This window comes from Salvelinus fontinalis, chromosome 18, assembly GCF_029448725.1.
Source record: "Salvelinus fontinalis isolate EN_2023a chromosome 18, ASM2944872v1, whole genome shotgun sequence".
NCBI lineage: Eukaryota > Metazoa > Chordata > Actinopteri > Salmoniformes > Salmonidae > Salvelinus > Salvelinus fontinalis.
The window spans coordinates 35,348,772-35,363,919 of record NC_074682.1 but is presented as its reverse complement, the minus strand read 5'-3'; the positions used below and the strand labels follow the sequence as shown (position 1 = coordinate 35,363,919).

General features: G+C 42.0%; 1 protein-coding gene and 1 pseudogene across 1 annotated transcript; both read right to left on the bottom strand.

Annotated features, from left to right (window-relative positions):
* Nucleotides 1–5,673: 5,673 nt before the first annotated feature.
* LOC129815401 (tubulin alpha-1C chain) lies at nt 5,674–9,752 on the bottom strand. The gene is made up of 4 exons (XM_055869201.1): nt 9,629–9,752; nt 7,742–7,964; nt 6,906–7,054; nt 5,674–6,796 (listed from the first exon to the last, which is right to left on the bottom strand). The coding sequence occupies exons 1-4, from the start codon at nt 9,629–9,631 to the stop codon at nt 5,822–5,824; spliced, it is 1,350 nt and encodes a 449-aa protein (XP_055725176.1). The 5' UTR covers nt 9,632–9,752; the 3' UTR covers nt 5,674–5,821.
* Nucleotides 9,753–11,314: 1,562 nt separating this feature from the next.
* Nucleotides 11,315–14,856, bottom strand: LOC129815403 (tubulin alpha chain-like; annotated as a pseudogene).
* Between the last annotated feature and the right edge of the window lie 292 nt (nt 14,857–15,148).

Below are 15,148 nucleotides of genomic sequence, written 5' to 3'. Positions count from 1 at the left end.
CATAGAATAAACCAACAGACCATTTCAACTACAATAACATTTTCAGTAATGGTTACACATTTTTTTTCTTGCTATGACTGTGATATGTTGCTTTATCTATCTTAGTTGAATGCACTGACTAAGTCGCTCCGGATAAGAGCGTCTGCTGAGTGACCAAAATGTAAATGTAATTTTTTTAATATATTTTTTAAATGTAACTTTTATTTAACTAGGCAAATATAGTTAAGAACTAATTCTTATTTACAATGACAACATACTCCAGCCAAACCCGGACGACGCTGGGCCAATTGTACGCCGCCCTAGGGGACTCCCAATCACGGCCGGATGTGATACAGCCTGGATTCGAACCAGGTACTGTAGTGACGCCTCTTGCACTGAGATGCAGTGCCTTAGACACTTGCAAAGCATGCTGGGTATTATTTGAAAGTCAACATTTGGTCGGTGCGGACCAGAGACAAATCTGAAATGATCATAGCTGTCTACGCGATGTTTCACAAGTTTGAACAGCACAGTAGAGCACAGTACAGTAAAGTACAGTACAGTATGGCATGATACGGTGCAGGATAGTAGTTTTTTTCAGAATAGTTGAGTACAGTAGAGTACAGTTTAATTCAGTAAAGTTCAGTACAATTTAGTATAGTTCAGTAGAGTAAAGTATATTAGAGTAAAGTAGGGTACAATACACCACGTTATATACTTTACTTTTATTTATTTTACTGTACTCTACTGTGCTCTACTGTATTGTACTCCCCTGTACTGTATCATACTGTACTATACTCTACTTTTCTTTAAGGTACTGTGCACAGTATTATGTAACGTACTGTACTCTGCTGCACTCTACCGTACTTAGGGCTGGGTGGTATACCGTATTTTACTATACACTGCTATTGATGAACGGACAGGTTTGGGTTTTTACTTTACCTTCAATAACGGTATTTGAATGTTAAATGTGATATGACATGTGTAATGTCAATTTTTATAGTTTAGACAGCTACTTGAGTCATCCCTCTCCGCTCTCTCTCTCTCTCCATGCCGCTTTCCACAGAGACCTTGCCGTGCCCCCTATCACTCAAGGAGCGCATTTGTTGTTGCTTGACGACGAGACACTTGCCTTCAGTCTGCATGGTCAATGCAGCACATGCAAAACGTCAGTACAGCGACAAAGTGGAGTCGCAATTCAACGGCTCAGACACGAGACATATGTGGCAGGGTCTACAGACAATCTACAAATTACAAAGGGAAAACGAGCCACGTCGCGGACACCGACATCTTGCTCACAGACAAGCTAAACACCTTCATAAGACATTTAAGCGTGTTAACCCTCGCAAGACGGCATCCCTAGCTGCGTCCTCAGAGCATGCGCAGACAAGCTGGCTGGAGTGTTTACGAACATATTCAATCTCTCCCTATCCCAGTCTGCTGTCCCCACTTGCTTCAAGATGTACACCATTGTTCTTGTACCCAAGAAAGCAAAGGATAACTGAGCTAAATGACTATCGCCCCGTAACACTCACTGCTGTCATCATGAATGGCTTTGAGAGTATAATTAAGGATCATATCACCTCCACCTTACCTGACACCTTAGACCCACTTCAATTTGCTTTCCGCCCCAATAGATCCACAGACGATGCAATTGCCATCGCACTGCACACTGCCCTATCCCATCTGGACAAGAAGAATACCTACGTCAGAATGCTGTTCATTGACTATAGCTCAGCCTTCAACACCATGGTACACTCCAAGCTCATCATTAAGCTTGGGGCCCTGGGTCTGAACCCCGCCCTGTGCAACTGGGTCCTGGACTTCCTGACGGGCCGCCCCCAGGTGGTAAAGGTAGGAAACAACCCCTTCACTTTGCTGATACTCAACACAGGGGCCCCACAAGGGTGTGTGTTCAGCCCCCTCCTGTACTCCCTGTTCACCCATGACTGTGTGGCCATGCACGCCTCCAACTCAATCATCAGGTTTGCAGACGACACAACAGTAAGCCTGATTAACAACAATGACGAGACAGCCTACAGGGAGGAGGTGAGGGCACTGTGAGTGTGGTGCCAGGCAAATAACCTCAACGTCAACAAAACAAAGGAGCTGATCGTGGACTTCAGGAAACAGCAGAGGATGCACACCCGTATCCACATCAACGGGACCTCAGTGGAGAAGGTGGAAAGCTTCAAGTTCCTCGACGTACACATCACTGACAATCTGAAATGGTCCACCTACACAGACAGTGTGGTGAAGAAGGCGCAATTCGGCTTGGCCCCTAAGACCATCAGAATTTTTTAGATGCACAATTGAGAGCATCCTGTCGGGCTGTATCATTGCCTGGTACGGCAACTGCACCGTCCGCAACGGCTGGGCTCTCCAGAGGGTGGTGCGGTCTGCCCAAATCACCAGGGGCACACTACCTGCCCTCCAGGACACCTACAGAACCCGATGTCACAGGAAGGCCAAAAAGATAATCAATGACAACCATAGTCTGTTCACCCGCCATCATCCAGAAGGCGAGGTCAGTACAGGTGCATCAAAGCTGGGACCAAGAGCCTGAAAAACAGCTTCTATCTCAAGGCCATCAAACTGTTAAATAGCCATCACTAGCCGGCTACCACCCGGTTACTCAACACTGCACCTTAGAGGCTGCTGCCCTACATACATAGACATGGAATCCCTGGCCACTTTAATAATGGAACACTAGTGACTTTTATAATGTTTACTTACTGCGTTACTCATTTCATATGTATATACTTTATTGTATTCTACTGTATTTTAGTCAATACCACTCCGACATTGCTCGTCCTAATATTTATATATTTCATAATTTCACTTTTAGATTTTTGTATTGTTGTGAATTGTTAGATACTACTGCACTGTTGGAGCTAGGAACACAAGCATTTTGCTACACCCGCAATAACATTTGCTAATATGTGTGTATGTGACCAATACGTTTGATTTGATTTGACATGCAACAGCATTGGTTGAAGTTGAATTGAACAGTATAAAACAATTAGAATGGAGAAAGACCCATTGAAATCACTTAGAATGTACAGTATGTGTTGCCACCGTAGGATCATGTGTGGCCATGCACGCAAATTTTGAACTTTTAATATTCAAAAACATAAAATACTGTCAAACCGATTAAAAAAATAAAAAATAAATTAATACTGTGATATTTTTGGGACATTTTGCCCAGCCCTAACCGTACTGTACTGTCCACATGTGAAACATGGATGTCTATGATTCGTCCAAATCTGAACCAAACATAGTACTTGCCATGTCTGACTTTCTCTGTAATTAATTTCCTGTTGTTGGGCTTTGCACCACAATGGAATCAACCTGCCTTATAATAAATGAGTTTGCGCTTTTGCTTCCTCTCTCCATGCCTGTCTTTCCTTAATGGACGACTACACACTGCAGTAGCAATTTTTCACTGTTCCTTTTTCTCCAGTAATGACCAATATTCCCATATGACCACTGATGAGGTTTCCTATGTCCTGAGTCTCTATCTGCATCGCCTCCCTTCACACACAAGAAAGCACGCACACAAGCACACACTTGTACAGACACACACCAAAGCGATCTTATCTGACGCAAAATCTAGGGCACAGTCACCATCTAATGTACAGACCTCATATTTCCTGTATTAGTACCTCCTCCCAGCAGACGTGTACAAAGCAGCGGCCATTTCAAAGACGTGTGTCTAGAAACTCACCTACAGCTGCAGCACTGGCTACACAGGTCAGACCAGGTAGGTAATGACAGTGTGAAATGTGGCGTGAAACACATGGTGGCATTAGAGGCAACATGCTCTCAGTAGGTTGACATTCTCCCCCTGCATATCTAACCTCAACAGTCAAGCTTAAAGTTCATGAAAGTTAGAACAAAAAAAATCTGAAATCATTCATAAAGTATTCATGCGTTACAACAGCATCGTAAACCATTGGTAATAAAATTCCATGCTTGTAGGGACACCCCATTGTGTTATTTTATCATACACAGATGACTCCATATTTGTACATGATCACGCAGCTGCTGTCTGGAATGTTCAAATAATGTGGTCTCAGACTTTCAATGGCTAATCACAATAATAGAGAGTAGAGAGAGAGCTCCAAGTTAAATCATTTCCAACCACCACAGGGACTTCAGACCCTCTCTGAGCAAATTAAGATCCTCTCCATAAGGCCTTTGAGAGGAGTTGACACAATACCAACGACCCTGGTCCCTACTACAGCTGTCCAATTCCATGCTCTGTTTGGGGAGAAGTAAGACAGGCCTGAACTCAGTTTATTTGAAGTCATGTGTCTATGCTGTTTGAATTTAAGGTATAGCAAATATGGTTAATAAAATGGTATTTTTAAACAGTAATACATGTCAATATGTTTATGAAAGTTATCACACAAAAATGTCACTTCTGTGATTATTTTGGCAGACGACCAGAGTAGTTAGTCTAACTGGTATGCCTAATGACAGTTATGACCTCTTGGCATTGTACAGTGTACACCTTCTCAGATAGCTGTGAATAGCCTGGTGGTTTGGGCTTTAGTCCCTTTACATTCATTATATTACATTGTCTCTTTGTGGCATCTCATACTGCCATTACAGCTGAGCCAAACAAAGGCAAGGAGAAAAAAAGAAAAAAAAACTCATTCATTGCATGATATGAGGGTTGATATGAGGGTTATCAAAGACTCCACAAAAGGCAATTCAAACACTCCCACAAAATCCGTCTCTAGTGGTTTCCAAAAGTATACAGTAGACAAGAGCAACTGTTACGCTCCACTAATGACCTTGTTTTCAAAGTTCAGGCCTACTCCCCCATTCTGTCACCTCAGCTGCCTACTGCCTGTAGAGGATAGGAAATGCGGTTGTAGCGTATTTTAAACATGTTCACATCACTCACAAAGGGTATTAATGACACCGGCATGAATATAATATGCTGCACTTTTCTTTTATAGCTTTACAGCATCCTGCACGCTCTATAATCAATGACATACACTAACATTTTCTTTAAATATAACCAGTGCTTCAAATGTCAATTCAATCAAGAAAGGTAATTTTATTGAAGGGGCTCAAGACTCATTGTGTTGTCCCACATTTCTACACACTAGTACTTTCAGTTCTACTCTGACTATATTTGCATAGTTGTAAAGGCAGTCATTGTTGTTCTCCCCCTTAGACGAGAAGGAGCATGGATAGGACCAAGATGCGGATTGAGGGAAATAAGCCATCTTTTAATGAAAACAGCAAACAAGACACTACAAAACTACAAAACGTGACTAACCTTCAACTGTCCATGTGTGGACACAGGAACAAACACCCACAAAACCCCAGTGAAACCCTGGCTGCCTTAGTATGACTCTCAATTAGAGACAAACGATACACACCTGTCTCTAATTGAGAATCATACCAGGCCGAACACAAAAACCAACCTAGAAATACAAAACATAGACTGCCCACCCAAAACACACGCCCTGACCATAAACACATACAAAAACAACATAAAACAGGTCAGGACCGTTACAATAGTTTATGAGATAAGAAACAGTCACCAATGCTCAGCCTCATTCAGGGCAAGCTGCGATATCCAACACAGCAGAGCAGTCATAGCAAGTGCTGTATTTTGTATTATTAGACATTACTTATTGTAAGCAGGTCAATAAACCACAAAACACATTTCCAAACATTTAAAATTGACTTTTATTGCTTAAAGGAGAGAGCAAAATTTTAAAGTCAGGGTTACAAAGGGACAGCAAAAAAATGGTTTTAGAAGGAATGTTGAGGAAAAAGTTTGAATGTTGACAGGCTGAAAATTCCTGATCCTAATACTTTAGTATTCTTCTCCCTCATCCTCTCCCTCCACGCTATCTGCTCCCACCTCTTCATAATCTTTCTCTAGGGCAGCCATGTCCTCCCTGGCCTCAGAGAACTCTCCCTCCTCCATACCCTCACCTACGTACCAGTGCACAAAAGCACGCTTGGCATACATCAGATCAAACTTGTGGTCAAGACGGGCCCAGGCCTCTGCCACTGCAGTGGTGTTGCTAAGCATGCACACTGCCCTCTGGACCTTGGCCAGATCTCCACCAGGTACCACAGTTGGGGGCTGGTAGTTGATACCAACCTTGAAACCAGTTGGACACCAGTCTACAAACTGGATGGAGCGTTTTGTTTTGATGGTGGCAATGGCAGCATTGACATCTTTGGGCACAACGTCACCACGGTACAGCAGACAGCAGGCCATGTACTTGCCGTGACGTGGGTCACATTTCACCATCTGATTACATGGCTCAAAACAGGCGTTTGTGATCTCTGAAACAGTCAGCTGCTCATGGTAAGCCTTCTCTGCCGAGATCACTGGGGCATAGGTGGCCAGGGGGAAGTGGATACGGGGGTAGGGCACCAAGTTGGTCTGGAACTCTGTCAGATCAACATTGAGGGCACCATCGAATCGGAGGGAAGCAGTGATGGAGGACACAATCTGACTGATCAACCTGTTAAGATTAGTGTAGGAGGGACGCTCGATATCAAGGTTCCTACGGCAGATGTCATAGATGGCCTCATTGTCTACCATGAAAGCACAATCAGAGTGCTCCAGGGTGGTGTGGGTGGTCAGGATGGCGTTGTAGGGCTCAACAACGGCTGTGGAGACCTGAGGAGCTGGATAAATGGAGAACTCAAGCTTGGACTTCTTGCCGTAGTCAACAGACAAGCGCTCCATCAACAGGGAGGTGAAACCAGAACCGGTGCCACCTCCGAAGCTGTGGAAGACCAGGAAGCCCTGGAGGCCAGTGCACTGGTCAGCCTGGAGAGAGAGGGAGGAGACAAGATTTTCAATTTAAGGTAATTATTGAAGACAATAAGTATGCAGGATGTACAATAAAAACACTAAAAAGGTTATTGGAGATTCTCACCAGTTTGCGGATCCTGTCCAGAACCAAGTCAATAATCTCTTTGCCGATGGTGTAATGCCCACGGGCGTAGTTGTTAGCTGCATCCTCCTTCCCAGTGATCAGCTGCTCAGGGTGGAAGAGCTGGCGGTAAGTTCCAGAACGCACCTCATCTGGAGAAAGATATATGTAAGCTTTTCCCAAGACTAAAGAGATAGATCAAGGGTATTCAGCCGGAGTCAGTGGCCCCCTATGGGTCTGCGAAGAAACTGCAGTAGGTCCACAAAAATATACGAATTTATTTAATTGTTTTTATGAATATTGCTAGCACAGAACAGATTTTGAATTACATAAATACAGTAAAATAGAATATCTTCTTTCTAATGATTTCAACTTTATTCCTCAATTCCTAATATTGAGTAAATTCCACCCATTGGAGCGAATTACACACTCACTGAAGTATATGACATAGGCTTTGAAAAAGCACCCACGAGTACCAGTCGCAGCAAGTGCCACTGGTAAGCTTTCTTGACTGAATACATCTTTGCAAACACAAAAATGTCTTAGTCTATTAGCTAGAAAGGTAACTACAATGTTAGAGTTTAGTTTACACTTCCTCTTCCAATTATGTGTGGAGGTCAATTAATATAAACAATCTACCAAATCTATTCATTTAAAAATTCTCCTTGCCATAATCATTCACCTGATGACAAGACATTATTATTTTTTTTTAAATTGCTAACATTTGATGGGATTGGGGATTTGCCTGGGTGGGCGTCCCTAGGCAAGAAAAGGTTTAAGGCCACTGAGATAGACCACTGTTAAAAGAACGTCATTGTTTCAAGACAAAGTGATCTTACCGATGACAGTGGGCTCCAGATCTACAAACACAGCCCTGGGGACGTGCTTGCCAGCTCCAGTCTCACTGAAGAAGGTATTGAAGGAGTCGTCTCCTCCTCCAATGGTCTTGTCACTGGGCATCTTGCCATCGGGCTGGATCCCATGCTCAAGACAGTACAGCTCCCAGCATGCATTGCCGATCTGGACGCCAGCCTGGCCCACGTGGACGGAGATACACTCACGCTGTGGGAAAAGTACAATCATGTCAAATTGAGTGCTCAGATATTGGGAGTTTTTCCTACAGAAACATATCAGGTAATAGAAAGAGAAACTCCTTTTCAATAATTTGCTATTTTGACTGTGTGGGCTGATGTGTATCTGTGTTTTCAAGTTATGCATAGCTTTGGCTCTAACACCAGCACACCCAGGTCACCTGACTCAGTGATTACATGCAGCTATGGGGGATAAAGGCCTGCTCCTGTTGGTGTCAGAGCAAGAACATGACCTGCAGGCAGTAGGTGTTGGAGTAGAGTAGCCTACTCTCAGCCCTGAATCATTGAAGGGTTTAGCCTTGAGTGATTACAGGTCTTCTGAATTGAATCAAGATTTAGACTGAGAAATTTAAGGAGACACTTCCAGACCATTAGTGTATTTCATAGGCTACACTTTGTAATAATGGATTTAAATATATACATTTGGCCTAATCAAACAATGACGAAGAATTTACTAATGATTTCAGTGTTATAGGCTATGGCAGTCCTTGCTCTGCTTGTCATCCTTTTAAAATGAAGTCACAATTCGGTGCGCTTGACAATGGGCGCGATTATAGCCGTCGTCTGTGGTAATCCCCGTTGCAAATGCAATTTAAAGTCATTATGTCAAAGATTAGCGATGTATAGGGAGCTGTATAAAATCCCTGATATGGCACAATTGTAACGATGTTATTTTCCGCGGTCAGAAGAGAATAATATGAAATAAGAATAGCCGCAATGGAAATACAGATCGAGGCAAATATGGCATTTGAATTGGTACTGCCTTTTCCAACAAAACGAAATGTCGTCTTCCAAAATAAAATGTGTAATACAGGTATTTGGACTATAGGGGGTTTACTATAGGTCTATAAACGGTTTAGAATCATAAACTAGGCTACATCAACCCGTACTTTCCTTTCTCTACACAACATGGGCAAACACCACGTGGTCTGATTTTCCCAGATTATTCTCGTATAATGTTCAGACACCTGCCCGCCCTGGCATTCGATTAAATTCGTACTGCTCATAACATCTCCCACCCCATGAACTTTCACGGGCGTTAGCCTATAAAATGCGAGATTGTGTAAATCACATGATTAAGTCATCTTAATTGTGAGATGATTTCCGATTTTACACTGTAGCCTAGCCTTCAGTTATGATTGTGACCATGACCGCATTGACACAATGAAACCGCCCTGCTCTTTTGAGTTGACTGCGTGCCACTTTCCGCAATGCAACAATGTAACAAAGCAAGAAGGCTATGGTCAAGGAGCGAGGGGATAGGAGAAGGAAGAATAAGCGCCGCCCTACATAAGGAATAGAAGGCCTCTGAAACTGTGGCGCAGTAGTAGAAATTAACGAATATTTAATCGACATATGTTAAAGGTCACTTTGATAGGCTAACACAAAGACAATAATATTATGGCATTTTCATGTCGGCTATATGTGTCAAATCGGATCATGTCTGATTGTCACTGAATTTCCTTTCTTTCCCCAAACATAATCATACAAATGAACGGTTTCTTAGACATTAGAAGATATAGGCAAGTTTCATGGTGTCATGTTTGATTGGTATTTCATAACCTACTTGTATTACGTGATGACACCACATTTAAAGTACATCACAATTCCAGTCATTTTCATATTCAAACTTACCATGTCTAAGATGAGGTGTTTAAAAGAGCAGTAAAGTTAAAATAAGAAACCGTAGATTTACGACCAACTCTCACAGAGGGACCTTAAGGAGTCTAATGTGAGAAGTTTAAGCAATGTGTCAGGGTGGGGCTTTTTATACTGCTTATGACGGTCCACCACATTTGGGCGGGCTTTGGACACAAATTTACCACCCATCTGGCTAAAAGAGGCGTTCTTGATCGTTCTATTGGACCATTTGAACACGTAGGCGTACGTGGATGCCGATGACACGAAAGAAGGAAACCGTTAGGTTTATAATGTAGGCTACAACCAAAGTTCAAGGCAGTTAGGTTAAGCACATTCCCATAGCATGATGACAAAGTATGCTACTGTCATACAGTCAAGAACGATATTCTAAAACTATTTTAGATATAAGATAACTGAAAACGATAACAAAGTCATCTTAAGACAATAGCCAACATATTTTTATGTCATCCTTAGATTTATTTATCTTATATGTTTTTGCTTTACATTTAATTATAATTTTGAGATATTTTGTGGAACTGCTTTTGCTAATGGCTTAATAGGCTATAGCCCAAGTAATTCTGCAGCTGAGAATCTTTCTATGGTGACTTTGTAGCCTGTAATTTGGAGGACACTGTTGTCATTTTGCTGGTCTCAAGGAAACACTTACTTTGCCCTAGCTTCTTTGAGACAAGACACTTGGGATAGGTGCTTATGTAAGACTAAAGACTTTGGGGAAAAGAACGAATGAATATAGGCCTAGGCTATTTTAGGCACTTCTAATATTAGCCTATTGGTTTGGTAGGCTATAAGAAAATGTAACCTGGTATGTCATGGAAAACTGGAGTAGGCTGTAGCCTATAGGTTTTTTCCTCTATATTCAAAGATCTATAATACCTCAAACATTTACTGCAATAGCTACACATTAGATACCACCACTGATGGCAACATTAAAGTGGGGTTTACACCATCTTTCAGTCCAAAGATGAATGGATATGCCATTAGCTCCACCACACACACACACACACACACACACACACACACACACACACACACACACACACACACACACACACACACACACACACACACACACACACACACACACATGGATATGCCATTAGCTCCACCACACACACACACACACACACACACACACACACACACACACACACACACACACACACACACACACACACACACACACACACACACACACACACACACACACACACACATCAGCCACTTTGCTGAGTCATCAAAGTGGGCTATTACACAGTGATTCATGAAGAAAAGAAGCAGAAGGCATGATATTTTGGCCGGTGTAGGCCGTCATTGTAAATAAGAATTTGTTCTTAACTGACTTGCATAGTTAAATAAAGGTTAAATAAAAAATATAAAAAATTATTATATTATAAATGAAAATGTAACATGTTGTTTTGTGCTACACCTGCTTACAAAAACTACTATCATGATCTCCATATATGGTCATAGAATGAATAGGCCTTGCCCTAAAAATGCTAGATTACATAAGGCATGAAAAATGGATAGCATCACTGTTTTTGAAATATACGCCAAAAAATGGACAGTGATTTGTCAGTAGAGTATTTCTGGTACAGTGTAGGCCTACTCATGAAACAGCAGATACTACAACCATGCCAAACCACAGGAGGGAGCCAGAACTTTTGATTATGAATATATTGTTTATAAAGCCTTGCAACAGTCCAACTAGCTTAGCAAACTGCTAAGGATAACAATTTGTCAAATTTCCTGCTAAGGCGAATATAACATTTCAAATGTCTCATCAGTATGAAAACTGAGCTTTACCACATACTGCAAGCAAAATAAGTAATTGAACATTACAGAGACAGACATATAGTCTAGATAAAAGTAATGTTAGCAAAATAAGTATTTTCCTTGGGTATATAAACTTACTGATATCAATTTACTCAGTGCTCAATTATCTGGATGTGATTCATAACATTGTTACAGGATGTAATAACAGAGAAACAGAATAACCTTCATTGATGATTTTATTGGGCTCTCGCCACAAACGCACAGATGAAGCAAGGACATCAGCCGTTGTGAGTGAGCACATTTTAAAAGACTTGTGGACTACACCTTACCATCCTGCTACTTCATGATGCTGGTTGTTCAAGGCAGAATTATAGAAAAAAATAATGAAGTCATTCTTAGCTCTGGTTCACCTAGTAATGTGTGAATATGACATAGGAATTAAGAAATATTTAATACTCCTCACCCTCCTCCTCTCCCTCTCCCTCAATGGAGTCGATGCTCACCTCTTCATTAACTTTCTCCAGGGCAGCCATGTCCTCCCTGGCCTCAGAGAACTCTCCCTCCTCCATACCCTCACCTACGTACCAGTGCACAAAAGTACGCTTGGCATACATCAGATCAAACTTGTGGTCAAGACGGGCCCAGGCCTCTGCCACTGCAGTGGTGTTGCTAAGCATGCACACTGCCCTCTGGACCTTGGCCAGATCTCCACCAGGTACCACAGTTGGGGGCTGGTAGTTGATACCAACCTTGAAACCAGTTGGACACCAGTCTACAAACTGGATGGAGCGTTTTTGGCAATGGCAGCATTGACATCTTTGGGCACAACGTCACCACGGTACAGCAGACAGCAAGCCATGTACTTGCCGTGACGTGGGTCACATTTCACCATCTGATTTGCTGGCTCAAAGCAAGCATTTGTGATCTCAGACACAGAGAGCTGCTCATGGTAAGCCTTATCTGCCGAGATCACTGGGGCATAGGTGGCCAGGGGGAAGTGGATACGGGGGTAGGGCACCAAGTTGGTCTGGAACTCTGTCAGATCAACATTGAGGACACCATCGAATCGGAGGGAAGCAGTGATGGAGGACACAATCTGACTGATAAACCTGTTAAGATTAGTGTAGGAGGGACGCTCGATATCAAGATTCCTACGGCAGATGTCATAGATGGCCTCATTGTCTACCATGAAAGCACAATCAGAGTGCTCCAGGTGGTGTGGGTGGTCAGGATAGCGTTGTAGGGCTCAACAACGGCTGTGGAGACCTGAGGAGCTGGATAAATGGAGAACTCAAGCTTGGACTTCTTGCCGTAGTCAACAGACAAGCGCTCCATCAACAGGGAGGTGAAACCAGAACCGGTGCCACCTCCGAAGCTGTGGAAGACCAGGAAGCCCTGGAGGCCAGTGCACTGGTCAGCCTGGAGAGAGAGGGAGGAGACAAGATTTTCAATTTAAGGTAATTATTGAAGACAATAAGTATGCAGGATGTACAATAAAAACACTAAAAAGGTTATTGGAGATTCTCACCAGTTTGCGGATCCTGTCCAGAACCAAGTCAATAATCTCTTTGCCGATGGTGTAATGCCCACGGGCGTAGTTGTTAGCTGCATCCTCCTTCCCAGTGATCAGCTGCTCAGGGTGGAAGAGCTGGCGGTAAGTTCCAGAACGCACCTCATCTGGATCAAAGAAAGACCTGTTAGCTGAAGAAGTCAAGACTGAGATAACACAGTGTCATCATAATTTTTCAAGACAAAGTGATCGTACCAATGACAGTGGCGCCAGACCTACAAACACAGCCCTGGGGACGTGCTTGCCAGCTCCAGTCTCACTGAAGAAGGTGTTGAAGGAGTCGTCTCCTCCTCCGATGGTCTTGTCACTGGGCATCTGTATCCCGTGCTCCAGACAGTAGATTTCCCAGCATGCATTGCCCATCTGGACTCCAGCCTGACCTACTTGAACTGATATACACTCACACTGGTTGAAAAAATAAACAAGTATATCAATCATTAAAAATACAAATGACTTTCCAATTCATTTCCAAATTAATTTATAGGAAATCACAACTTGTCATAATGAGACCTTTGAAGTCTGAGTATGTTATTTTGGTCCGATTTCCTAGACAGAGATTAATTTTAGTACTGGACAAAAAAGGTATTTCAATGGCGATTCTCCATTGACCACCTTTAGTAATCCAGGGCTAATCTGAGTCCAGGAAACTGGCCCTTGAAGTCAGAATGTGTTCTACACAGTCACTCTTAATATCATAGCCTAGCACCTAGGGCCATAACTGCTGATATCATAAACAAATACATTTTTGAAATGCCAAGTCAGATTTGGTACCATTCTGCACAGACAATCACATGCCGAGAGACAAACAATATATTTACAGTGTGCTAAAATGGTGTGGCAGATGTTAGCTTACCTCACTTAGTCCAAAATGAATAATTAAAGTAAGTGAAAATAATATTCTACACCATAATACATATTTACATTAAATTAATTTATCTTACATTTTAGAATTGTTCTATAAAATACTATTTATCTGATAAATTACACATAGTAGCCTATTATAATTATATTGCAACTGTATCACTTCACATAGGCCTAAATGAACTGTTTGGATTTGGCCAAAACATGCTTTTTCTTTTGTATGACTGAATTCATACCCTTTCCAAACGTTCTTAGGGAGTGGCTTGCTTTGTGTGGCAGAGCAGTTTGTTACAGATGCCTTTCGATTCATTTAGGATGTTCCTATAAAAAACGTGGGTTTGAACACTAAAAACCATCTTTCAACAAAACACAACATCAGAAACTCAGGAAAATATCACATTCTCTACTACTAAACGCGCGTTTCTTGTAAGAATGCTAGAACATGCACGACCTACAATACCCATGACTTCTTTCTAGCCGCCCATAATCAACATTTCGAATATTTCATTCTAAATGTAACCACTGTCTCATTATGGAACATCTCACAATTTTTATACCCAAGTGTGCAAAACAATTATATACTACTATTTTTTATAACGAAATTAACGGCTCACCATTTTGATTCCTTTATGAGGAAAGAGATGATAGCGGCGTCGAAAAGATGTACAGTGAGTGAGTGCACTCTTCTCTACCAGAAGCAGCAGATTCAATGCTTTCTCATTGAAAGAGCCAGGCAGCGACACACAGGCACAGTCCTCTCCAGAATCGCGGACAAAATACAAAGCATGTTCGCAGATAATTACGTTGTTTTTAGTTGTATTACTATATTACTATAATAAGGAAGTCGAAATTGAACAGGCCTATGTAATACGCATTGTAGTATATCTCAATGAGAGTGAGATAAAGTTAATTGGTATTGACCAATTATTTAATTATGTGAATATGATTGTTTTAGTGTCGATGAAAAACATTCAGGGTTAGCATTATGTGATGTAGTCTCTCAAGCCATTACAGAGGTCTAAATAGCAGCAATGGACACACCCTTTACAGACGGCCTTATGCTGGATGACGCTGCCTATGAAAGATAAATCGCATGTAAAAAACTGGTGCTGAATGATCAAATCTACCCCTTCAAAACACACACAGACTGCATGCGCCACATACAAAATAGATTACAAAATAGAATGTAAGTCAATGAAGGATTTAGTAACACATCTCGAGCTTTGGGTGCTGAACTAAATTCTGTGCCAACAATACAGCCCTGTGCTAAAATGCTGAGTAGGCTATCT

What these genes read in the sequence shown, in the direction of transcription:
- LOC129815401 (XM_055869201.1), bottom strand. An exon ending in TCTGGAGCCCACTGTCATCG is followed by an intron (nt 7,055 to 7,741) that starts GTAAGATCACTT and finishes ATCTTTCTCCAG; the next exon opens with ATGAGGTGCGTTCTGGAACT. An exon ending in TGGACAGGATCCGCAAACTG is followed by an intron (nt 6,797 to 6,905) that starts GTGAGAATCTCC and finishes CTCTCTCTCCAG; the next exon opens with GCTGACCAGTGCACTGGCCT.